Raw genomic sequence first — 12,296 nt, forward strand, 5'->3', positions numbered from 1 at the left:
CCATTTCATCCCCCTCCTGAGAATTTGCCTTTCCACCCCAGACATACTGAATCAGAATCTACAGTTTAACAAGATCCCCAGGTGACTCTTATGTATAATAAATTTTGAGAGCTACCGTGGTTCTCAGAATTGGTCCGTAACTAGCAGATTATATTAGCATTGCCTAAGAACTTGTTAGAAATGTAACTTCCCAGCAGGGGTTCAAATCCAAATGAACTGGTTGGAAGTCCTGGTTTGAATTCCAGCTCTGACACCAAATCCCTGGTGGCTATTTCTCCATCTAAGTAAAACGAGGCTATTAATAGTCCTAACTCACAGGTGGTTATGATGATTAAAAGGGTTTATTGATTTTAAGTAATTAGAGCAGGCTGTGGGGCATAATTAGTGCTCATAAATGCCAGCTGTTATTACTATTCTCCCCTGATGTGTTGCTGCGTCCATTTTGAGCTGGGGCTTGTTGGAATCCTTTTGCATTGCTAGTTCCTTTACGCCTGAAGGTACTCAGCCAGGCGTGTTTTGGGTACCTGTCTGTTCTTAGAAACTTAATTTCTGCCTGCTGGAGGTGTACAGCCGTTCTGTCACCTTCCATGGTATTTCACTAAAGCAAGAATTTCACGTCTCCCTGTTGTTGGGCTCTTTGGACCCTAGGGACTATTGTTTTGAGTCCAATCCAGAGCCCTGAAGATAGCATTCAGCTTCAAGGGTTTTAAACACTGCAGTAAAAGTACACTTGGGAAGCACAGACCTGCACAATGGATTCTTCCTTACCTGCCATGTATGTAATAACCTTATTTCTGTGATTCAGCCTTTATGGCATTCTGGGGCTGTTCTGGACTCCCCAATTTCACATATTTGTCCTCAAAGAGATTAGAAAGAAGCAATGTTAATTGTAAAAAGGCAAGATGTAGAGCCTCTTAGACCCAGGCTCAAACTCCCAACTCAGCTGTAGGACTTTGGGTAAATTAAGTCTTTGGAGCCTCAGTTTCTCGAATGTCAAATGGGGATAATTTGCTCATTTCATTGTTCTTATTGATTCCTTTCTAAAGCAGGCATTGGGCTGGCTGCTGCAGATGTGCAGGGGTGGTTCTTGACTCTTGCCCACCAGGAGCTTGGAGTAAACACAGGATAAGTGCTATAAAAGAAATGAGCAGGATGCTGTGAGAGAAAATAAATGGGGCACCTCCTTCAGCGTGGTCAGGGGAGGCTTTTCTGAGCACGTAACAGTAAAGCAAGGAGGGATACATTTCCACTAGAGGAAGAGTAGGGTCCAGAGTCCTGAACCTGGAAGGAGTGTCCAGGGAGCTCTGAGAGAAGCCAATATGGTAGAAATGGTACGGTTTTTCGTACCCTTTTTGAATAACTGTTTGGACACTTAACATAAGACACTGCTTGGAGAGATATTAGTATCTATATATTGTGGATTAAAAAAGACAAAAGTCACGTAATAGCTTAAAAAATACTTACAGTTGGTGTCACAAAGGTTCCAATTGAGCAAGAACCAGAAAAAACTTTTGCAACAACATCCTGAGCCAATGTTTCAATTCTCTAGTTGAATTTCTCCCTCCCCATTTGAATAGTACTTCTCTGATTTATTCACTTTTGCCAGCTCCTCACCTTGCTGCCCTTTGTGACATGGAACCTTTAAAAAACAAAAGACCAGAGTTGCCTTTCCTAAATCAAGCTCAGAATGCAGCCTCATGTCCAAAGACGCTGGTATTGAATCTTGACAGTCATGTTCACAGGCAGGAGAAATACGATTGTTCAAGTACAGATGTTATTTGGATATATAACATAAGCAGCACTTCTCCAAAACTAAGGAGGCCACCTACGTCACAGTATCTTTGTAGGCTTCTGCCACATTGCAAACACAGAACTGAAGAAGTTAGTGTTTGTTAGAAGGCTTTTTGAGTTCAAGTTCTATAACAGGTGTAGAATCTGCCTGGCTACATCTTAGAATTTATTCTCCCAAATGATACATTCTGCAGGGATTTTTACTATATTTGGGTCTTGATGAAAAGTCTTCCCCTTCTTTCTCTAAATCCCAACATTACGTATCAATGGTGTCACTGTAACGTTCATTTCAGATGAAAATCTTTATTACGCGCATCTGAGTGAGCCATCACAAGTGGTTAGAAGAGGCTGCAGTTGGCTCACTTAATCCCATGATTCTCAACCTTGATAGCACATTAGAACCATCTGGTCCCATCCCCAGAGATTTTAACTGGTTTGGAGGTGAAGTCCAAGCATCAGTAGTTTGTGAAAGCTTCCCAGGTGCTTCTCATGTTCAGACAGGGTGGAGGGCCATTGAAGGCCCCCTCCCCCAATGTGTGCCAGTGTTATAATGGAGAGGGACAAGAAGGAGGAGACTATGGGAGTGGGGGTGTGTAAATCTCAGCCAATTGCAGGAACCTTTGTAAAGTTTGTAAACTGGCATGTCGACCTCAGTCAGAATTTGGCCAGTTAGAAGTCTCATACTCATCTTTGTTCTAGATGAAGATCCATTTACGAGATGAGGCAGTAAAATCAGAGGGGTGGGCAGGTTTAAGCTTCTTCCAAGGCTGGGCTTGATAATCCTAAATATCCAGATAGGAAAATGGGGTCATAGGTGAACCTAGTTACAGTGTCCTTAACCACCTCTCTGCTTCCTTTCTGTCTGCCTGAACACTCACCCACTTGTCTGCTCTGTGTCTTCACATTTGTCAGGGTTTTGGCCCCAAGGCTTTCTGGTCACTTCACCCCCTCAAAGTGTCTGTGGCCCGTGCCTTGTTCAGTTTACTCTTATGACCCGGATGTTAGACGGGATCATATGTTCTGTTTGAACCTTAGTGACTTAATGGGTAACTCTCCGACCAAAAAACCAAAAACCAAATCCAGTGCCGTCGAGTCGATGCCGACTCATAGCGACCCTATAGGACAGAGTAGAACTGCCCCATAGAATTTCCAAGGAGTGCCTGGCGGATTCAAACTGGTGACCGTTGATTAGCAGCCGTAGCACTTAACCACTACACCACCAGGGTTTCCAGCACAAGGAAAGGCTATGTATTTGACAAATGATGTTGATTTCATCATTTTAATGGCTGCCATTTGTTGAGGATAATAGAAATCTGTTACAAATTATTTTCCTCAGCCACGCACTGCCCCTTTTGTTGATAAAAGGTAATGAAGGATACTTAAAAAAAACAAAACTCCATAGCTCTGGTATTTAATCATCAAATTAATGCATTTTATACAGTTATCCTAAGTCAGGGTTTTTGGTGTGTGAACTCTGGTTAGGGTACCAAGACAGTGGACTGAAGTGTTTATTACAGTTAAGTGGGAAATCTGAGTTTCAGAGTTCTTCCTGGACTGGCCCAAAGTCTACACACTGGCAAAGAGTAGGCACTCAACGAATGTTTGTGGAAATGCCTGAAAGGGTGACTGTCTAGCACCTTCATCAGGTGCAGTACCATCAGCCTCACTTCTTAGCCGGAGCTCAGTTCTTTCTGGCCACGCTACAGCATTGTTTAATGTTGAGGCGAGAGTGGAACTTACTCTCAGAAGTAGAGTAACTAGTTTCTTACTGCAATAAAAGAGATTTTCTTAGAAACCTCCATTGTCAAATATATCTTTGTTATAGGTGCACACATTCTACCAACTGGAACTCACTGCCATGGTGAAAACAGTTGAGAGGGTTAAGGAAATTCACAGTCATCCACACTTTAGAGTGAATTACTTCAGTTGGATAACCAGCTACTTCTCCCCCACGCTGCCTGAGGATCATTAAAGGATGGTGAAGTTTCCACGAGAGTAGTAATTTGGGAACATGGAACATGTCAAGAACAGGGTTTCTCAGCAGGAATGTTAAGTGATCTGGGAGGGAAAATGGGGGAATGAGCCATTTAGAGGCCGAAAACAAGAAAGCTATTTTTACTGACTGCACATTTTCCGAGGCCTTGCCTGGACGGGGAGATGGCGTGACAGATGGGAAAGCTCTGGGAAGAGCTTTGTTCAGACCTCAGCTTTGCCGTACACTTTCCATAAAACATTGGTCCATTTACTTCACCTTCTTGGCCCTTGTTTTCCTCATCTGTAAAATGGGTACAATAATAGTACCTAGCTCATAGGGTTGTTGCAAGAATTAAATATTAGAATTGTTTAAAGAACCTAGCAGTTTAGGTGTCCGATAAATACTTGTTGAATGAATGAGAGCTGACAATGTAAACTGTTAGGTTGCCCCAGATAAACCAGAATACCTTCCAAGAGCCAGTAGTTTTAAAAGGTGCTGAAATTTTGGAGCTAAGACTTCTGCGTGGTGGTAGGTGTTCAGCATGTACCTGACACACTGCCAGGGTTCGTTTGTGGTTGTTGGTTGCATGCCAAGTACATTTGTCCCTCTAGGGCATAGTAGGTGTCTAAATAAATATTTGTGGAGCGAACACTTTAACATGACCACAGTGGTCTGAGCAGCTGTTGCCAAACACCAGCGTAGGAAGTGAGGAGAGTTTTGTTATTTATGGTTTTGCCTCTTTACACACAGCAGCCTTGACCTGGCTAGGTCAGGTTATTTCCCAAGTAATTAACGATGTTCATTACTTGTGTGTGAAGCAGAGCAATTCAGGAGAATGATGGGGGAAGTCATTTCACTTCTGGACACTAATTCCAGCAGCAGCTGTTTTCTGCTAACAGAAATCTTCCTGTGCTGACAACATCACACTTGGAGCAAAAACACTTCACTGTGGTGCAAACCAAGCTGTCTGAGGACAGACGTGCTGTGTTTATTTCCATTCCCGAGACGCGGAAGCATTCATCAGAACTGACTCATTCTGTTTCTAGATGCATTTCTACTTAAGTTTCTGATGGCTTTCCTAGCTAAAAACCCTGGTGGTGTAGCGGTTAAGTGCTACGGCTGCTAACCAAAGGGTGGGCAGTTCAAATCTGCCAGGCGCCCCTTAAAAACTCTGTGGGGGCAATTCTACTCTGTCCTGTTAGGGTCGCTATGAATCGGAATCAACTCGACGGCACTGGGTTTGGTTTTTTTTGGTTCCTAGCCAAATGGCCGTTTTGTATTTTGAGTGGCAGAGTATGTGAGACGGGTGATATCTTCATCACTGCTGTTCACCTAACATATCTAGAGCCTCCCTAGTTGACAAAAACTTGAATAGGTTTGCCCTTAGTTCTGTCTGTGTGTGTGTGTGTGTGTGTGTGTGTGTAAGATGAATGCATTTGTATATATTGTTCTTGAACCCATGTTTTTTAAAAAACAGACATCACACACATCTTGTTAAAGTCAATGAATATCTTTGGGTGTAAAACTGCAATTGGCAAGTACTATTCAGATTCTTTGCACGTGTATCTGTCTCCTAATATTTCTTCAGTGAATATGCATTATTTTAATGGAAAGAAAAGTTGTTTTTAATGAAAAGTAAAATCTCTAGGAGGGTAAACCCTGCAGGTACAGGGAACAGAGCCATGAAGTAGTCGTTTTTGAAAAGTGTCAGAGCTGCATTTGGAGGAGAACCACTTGAAGTTTTTGAAAGAGGCGCTGCTACCTAGGAGAGCCTTCAGAGACATCGTGTCCATCCCTCCACTCACCTGCAGATGCAGGGTCTGGGCAACTCACACGCGATGCAGAGTTTCCATGTGGGAGAATTTCTTCATCTCAATCCCCCAGTACCACGACCATGGCTTTAGTTTAGGCTCTCAGCATTTCTCCTCTGTGTTATCCTATGTCTCCACCACCAGCCACCCTCTTTATAAAGATCTTTCTGAGATGCAGGTCTGACTGTGTCGCTCCCTAATTGGCTTCCTCCAGCAGATTGCCAGTGCTCCTGGGACAGGAGCCACGTGAGGTCCCTCCCTGCCTCTCGGGCCAGCATGCATCCACTACTATCCCCTCACTCCACTACCTGTCCCCTCACTCCCTGGGCCTCTGCCTGCTTCTCCTCACTCTTCCCATCTGTCTGCCTGCTCAGACTCCCTCCCCCTCCAAGACCTGGCTGGAGGGTTGAAGCTTAGCTGCGTTCTGGGAGCAGTGTCTGAGTCCTCTGTGCACTCTTGAGCTCAGGTCCTAGGGCTGTTGAATTGCACCAGGCTCATTCTAGGTATATTGGCTTTGCTTCCTCTAGCTGCTGAGTGGGTGGCAGAGACCACGTGGTTCTCATATGTGTTGGTAATGTGGTGGGGGCCTAATAAATATCTGTCAAATGAATGAGTAGGTATTTCAGTTGGCTTTGGAAATTTCTCTTTTCATTAATTCTGGAAGTAAGTAATTGGGGGAGAGTGAAAAGACCTGCAGCCTAAGAAGATAGTAAAATGCAAATTAATTTTTGAAACCTTTCTGTTATTCATTTCTAAATTTTACTCTTGTCGGAAGGAGATGTTCTCGTGAGCTGGGTCGTCCACCTGCTCCCTGAGGGCTATCACGTGCGTGTTTTTCCAAGCCTGTGCTAGCTACACAGTGGAAGCAGAAAGAAGGAGTCAGGGCTTTGGTCCCGTCATTCCTGGGTTCAGGTCCGGGCTTTGCCACTCCCCTACTGAAAAACCATAGGAACATCAGTTGATCCCTCTGTGCCTCCATTTCTTTATCCAGAAGAGGAAACTGAGAAGGCTTCCCTCTAAGGTGGACCATGGGATAGTGTAAGGCACCTGAAGGCATTCACGCGCTTGTTAAATACTGAGTGCTTGCTGTATGCCAGGCACATTTTAGTGAACAAAACAGAGAAAAACTTGTGCCCTGAGTGGGAAGAAAGACAAAAAGCAAATAATAAGTAGTAATAGGAGTCAGGAAGATAATACAGAAAGGTGTAAGGAGGTGGAACGTTACCAGGAAGGTGGTCAAGCCAGAAACACCCTCTCTGAGGAGGGGCCGATGGAGTGACTATAGAGATGGGGAAGGGTGCGCAGGCGGAGGCGAGGCCAGTCCCCACCCCCCAGCCCACCACCCAGCAGAGGGGCTGGAGCTGAAGGCAGAAGGAGCCTGCAGGAGTACCTGGAGGCCAAGGTGCAGACAGGTTTTATTCTGAGAGTGAATGGGAATCATAAACAATAAGGCCTCAATAAGTAGACGTTTACTAGGTTTCCTTCTCTTTTTATTTTTTTCTTTTCTTTCCTGTACTTAAACAATATGAAAGAATTTCCTAAACTGTTACACAGTAATGTGGCCCAGGACACGCCATTTAGTCTTACTTTGATTTTAGTCTGCTGAAACCCCAAGACAGATTATACCTTCTTTAATCAGTATACATATGAATTAGTACTAAGGTTGAAAAAGTACTTTTGAGATTTTGGAACGTTATGCAAACATCTGGAATTACTATTACTACTGCAGTGATTTCCATGCCTTCTGATGCCCTGGTCTCAGACTCTGGTTGAACATACCATTACGGGTGTTCTGGACTCAGCTTGAAACTGAGTACGTCAGTGGCTCAGACAGTCAAAAATTGTGTGTGCTTTGCTCCTCAAAATCCTATTTGGAATTTTCGGTCATTTGTCAGATGCCTCACTGGCAGCTCATTTTGGGGGGAGAGCACAGTGTATAAGCAGTGTGTCCCTGTGTCAAATGAAGTTCGTTATTGATGCGGCAAATATAAGTCCAGTAGACATGACAACCTTCTAAGGGAATAAATATTATCTGTCACCATCATTGAAATTGTGAGTCAGTCATGGAGTGACTTACTCTGTTTTAACGTCAGAAGCTTTCCAGACACATACTTTGAAATAGTCATTGCTTAGAAATGAGAGGTAAATGGTAGTATTTAACCTTTCTGAATTCAGTTATTCCTGAGCTCAAGTGGTTTTTTCATTTTTAAGATGTTGTATCCTTTGCTTGAGTGCATCCGTTGATAAGGTTGTTCAGGAACACCAGCGAAATGTAGATTTGAAAAGATAAGGCACCTAGTGAACCGCTGCCATATTCAAGTCTGAGTGGTGTCTAAAAAAATTCTTGAATTTTTCAAAACATAGAGTTCCCTGTTAAGAAATTTGAAACCCCTTATTATGCATAATGAACTTAAGTTTGGGAAGTACTTCTTATGTCTGGCCCATATCTCCTAATGCAGTATGAGTGCATTTCTTCATCTGTGCAAATAGAAAACAGCTGCCCAACCTTCCCCTTCTAGCAATCCTTAGTGTATGCAAAGATGGTTATTAAGTCACTCCCTAGCTTTCTTTCTTCTGAACTAAATAATGCCTTAACCTGATCTTCAAAGTTCTCATTTCCCACCCCTTTAATCATCTCTTGATCTTCTCTAAGCTTTTCCACATCCTTCTTTAAATGTGGATTCCAGATTGGAACATGGTATTCTAAGGAGAGTTTCACCATTGACTGGGATTGCTACCTCTCCCTGGCCATCAGATGTCATTGTCATTCATATGGAAAATGAGGTGGTTTTATCAACATCCAAGCAGATGAAATGGAGGACTCAGGTTCCTTTCCAGTGGACTGGGCTTTGGTTTGTGGCTACAGCTGCTGGCTGTAGTGTCTTAAGCCTTTAGAAACCCAAGCTCCAGGTCTGGTCTAAGAAGAATTTAGAGGCCCCCAGACCCCGGCGTCCCCATTCTGGGTTTGGTGATCAGTCTGTGGTCCAGGAATCCGCTCCCAAGCACTATTCCTCTTAGGCAGAACTCTTGTGTACAAGGACTTTACTTCTGAGTTCTATTTCTAAATCAAATGCAGTGTACATGAAAGCTCTCAGCATCCTGCCCTTCCTGACCCATCCGGTTTGCTGTGGAATAGATAGGTCCAAGACAGTTGTTTTTGTGTCTGATCTCATTGAAATTGCAGAGGGAGGAGACCTCAAAAACTGAAGTGCCCAGGAGGTAGACGGAAATCAACTGCCCAGTGCCCGTTTTTGAGACTTGGAGGTGCAGCGTGTCCTTAAAATGGCCTTAATCCTGTGCCATCTCTGTGTTGAGGATTTGATTGGTTCACTGGTGTGACTCTCTCTGTCCCTTCCCGTCATGGCAGTTTTCAGAATCCTGACTCAGTAAAGGCAAGCATACAGGCCTGACTGAAGATTTCCATTGCTCATTTCAGCCGGCTTGTCATGCCCAAGCAAAGCCCAGGCTGGGAGCTCAGATATTTCTCTCCTTTGCCAGCTCCTGCAGGAAGCAGCTGTTCTGGCATGAGCCTTGGCCAGCCGTGTGACTGTGGGCAGGTGCAGGCAGGAGGGCAAGAAAGCATATTGACTGGAACGGTTTCGTGACGAAGCCTAAGTTAGCAGGGCCTTCAGGACACTGCAAGGTCTGTTTTATACGTGTAACCAAGAGATTTGCTGATAATGATATAAAGTCGTTACTATCTTTTCCTCTTCAGATATTGGGGCTCATTAAACAAGTTGTAATTTTCCTTGTACTTTTGAGAAAACTAATGTAAATTTCACATTGCAACCAAGATTGATAGATACCTGGGGGACATGGGGTCTGGGATAATTGATGACTGGGGCCATTTTGAATAAAGGGCTCAGCTAATTTCACGGTAAGATAACAGCATGGAAGATGCCAGCCATTTGTAGTTGGTATTTGTAGGCTCCGGAAAGGTGCGTTTCCCTGGACCATGCACGCTGTTCACTGAAAGCCAAGTGGGTTGTTCCTGGTTTGGTTCTGATTAATGGCCAGGATATGTATGCACAGTTAACAGATATGTAGACAATTAAAATAAAAGATTCAGTAAGGCATCTACATTTTTCCCCTTCTTTAATGAGACTCAGAATTTCAGTGGGGTAAATAACATGTTAGCAAGTTTACCAGTTTGTATTTGAGGACAGAAACAGATCTGGTGTCATCTTATAGTAAAGTTGGAAGAAGCCCAGATGTCTCTTCTTCATTGCTAAAAAAAAACATATTCCTGTGTAGCTGAGCAGTGACTACAAGGCAGGCCTGTGGAATCGCACGCCGGCTCTGAAATTGCAGGGCTGAGAGTAGTGCTGCTCGTAACTTCTCTTTTTTCTTCTAGTCCAACAGGCAACCAGCTAAATTGAACCTTCTCACCTGCCAGGTGAAACCAAATGCAGAGGACAAGAAGTCTTTTGACCTGATATCACGTGAGTTCTCTTTCTGTCAGAACCAGCTACTGCAGATTCTGATGCCTGCATGTTTCCATTTTCTGGACATTGGAACAGCAGCCTTTTCAAGCAGGGCTTCTCAAAGTGGGCACTTGAATGCTTAATGTTATCCCTGTGTCCCTCAGGTTCTTCATTAGCACCGAGCCCACCTGCAGATCGGAAGGCATAGCAAGATCAGATTTGACCAGGAATGAAATAGAACTGATTTGTACATTGAACTATACCAGTTCTTCACCATGGAGAAATTGTTCTAAATATATTCCTACTTCCCTCCTAGATCTGCCGAATCACAGTCTTTGGTGTGAGGCTCAGACTTAGGTGTTTTTTGTTTGTTTGTTTGTTTGTTTTTTTAAGGTACACCTGTGGTGAAGAAGCACAAACGTAGACTTGGGGATGCAGACAGGTCACTATCTCTGTACACCTCATTTGCCAGAGTTACAGCCCTGCAAAATCGGGCCCGTAAAAGGAAAATCATTTCCCTACCTCCAAGCAGAACTGCCTTCAGACTTTGTGAACTGATGACACTGCATTCTGTCACTCGCCTTCTGTGGTTCAGAATTTGCTTTCCCTTGTGATGAGAGAGCATAATGACTCCCCAGCCTGTAACCTGTATTCCCACAGCATTTAGGATGAAGGGAAGATGTTTCCTCCTCAAGGCTGGCTACCTCTTTGCTCTGGCTCCCATGGGTGTACTTTCTGACCTACCCTATAGCTTAAGCAGGCAGTTCTTTGTCAAGGGAATGGATAACAGTGCCAATAAATTTACTCTCAAAAATGCCCTGAAATACTGCAGCATTAACCATAAGGTTGCTTCCTTCCAGGGCTTCGAACCGGTGTGGAACAGTCAGTAATTGCCAACTTAAATGAGGGCAGCATACACATTGCATAGCAACCAAAAACGTTGCCCATCAATTTTGACCCAAGGAGGAAACAAACATCAGTGCCCTGCTCAAAGATGGCGGCCAGCCACACCACTTTGAATGTGTGTTGCTTTGCGTACCAATAATCCATTATCCCATGTGGATCCCAAAAGTTTCAGGAGCTTGATGTGGGAGGTGGATTATTGGCAGGACTGTGGAGAGTAACACACATTCAAAGCAGTGTGGTTGGCCACCATCTTTGAGTGAGGCACAAGGGTTCAGTGCCTTGCTTCCTTCTTTATCAGAGCCCAGCAAGGCAGGCCAACAGCTGCTAAAGTGCGTGGTCTATGTGTAAACCCACTGCCGTTGAGTCGATTCCAATGTGTAGAAGCTCCAAAATACTCTCCTGCCCCTTGAAATTCTTCTGATGCAGTTGTATGAATGGAAGCCCAATCAAGGTTCTGACTCAAGTGACAGAATCAATCATGAGACTCCTGGGATGGAGTCTCAGCTGAATTCTACAGCATCAATTGAAGTTCAGATTCTCCATGGTTTTTATGACCAAGAAATTTCTTGGAGTATTGATGAGAAGGAAATATGAAAATTTGGAATTATAATATGACTTCAAAAAGCCAAGAACCCCTAGATTTGAGAACCTGCAGGTTACAAATGATAGTTGTCAGTTATTGAGCATCTCTTACGTTCCAGGTACTTTATATAATTTGCACTAATCCTCACAAAAGCCCTACCAGTTTCCTGTTTCTCACAGAAGAAAAAACTGAGGCTCAGAGAGGTTGAGTGACTTATACAAGGTAACACAGTAATAAAGCAGGGATTCGAACTGGGGTTGTCCGGCTCTGCTGCCCCCAGCAATTCTTTGACACACACCATTCTCTCAGGGAGATGAGGGATGTGATCATGCCTAGGCTGGAGCAGTCACATAGCAAGTGCTCAGTAAATGTTAGTTTGACCTGAGTCTGCTGAAGCATTCTAGCCACTCCTGAACTTTCAAGAGTGAGCTTTCCTTATATAGCAAAACCAGCAAAACCCAGAACTTATATAAGGCAGAAACCTGTCAGAGAAGGAAAACTTAAAATATTTTCCACTAAGACAAGTGATAGAAAAGTGGTAAGGCTGTACCCTATCAAAGGCGGAAAACTTGTGAGACCTGGAAAGACAAGGCAGTCCCGTGGAATTCTGGCTCTCACAGGTTTCACTGTATATACCTGCCCAGAGTATCCAAGTCAGGCCCCTCCTACTGTCTCCAAGCACTAGCTTGAAGATGACCCTCGAGCAGAGGTTGAGCCCTTCTTCCCCACGGCCGCCTCCAACCAGAGAGCAGCCCAGCCTCCGACTGCTGTGTGCAGAGTGGGCTGCTTGTCTCAGAGGGAGCAGA

At 44.1% G+C, this 12,296-nt stretch overlaps 1 protein-coding gene across 2 annotated transcripts in view; it reads left to right on the plus strand.

The window, feature by feature from the left end:
- ASAP1 (ArfGAP with SH3 domain, ankyrin repeat and PH domain 1) overlaps positions 1 to 12,296 on the plus strand; it is a 362,131-nt gene that overhangs the window by 291,321 nt on the left and 58,514 nt on the right. For both annotated transcript variants that reach the window (XM_049853747.1, XM_049853748.1), the window contains exon 14: positions 9,932 to 10,019. In XM_049853747.1, the coding sequence (XP_049709704.1) occupies positions 9,932 to 10,019 (88 nt within the window). The remainder of the gene's footprint in view (positions 1 to 9,931; positions 10,020 to 12,296) is intronic.

Source organism: Elephas maximus, chromosome 15, assembly GCF_024166365.1.
Source record: "Elephas maximus indicus isolate mEleMax1 chromosome 15, mEleMax1 primary haplotype, whole genome shotgun sequence".
NCBI classification, from domain to species: domain Eukaryota; kingdom Metazoa; phylum Chordata; class Mammalia; order Proboscidea; family Elephantidae; genus Elephas; species Elephas maximus.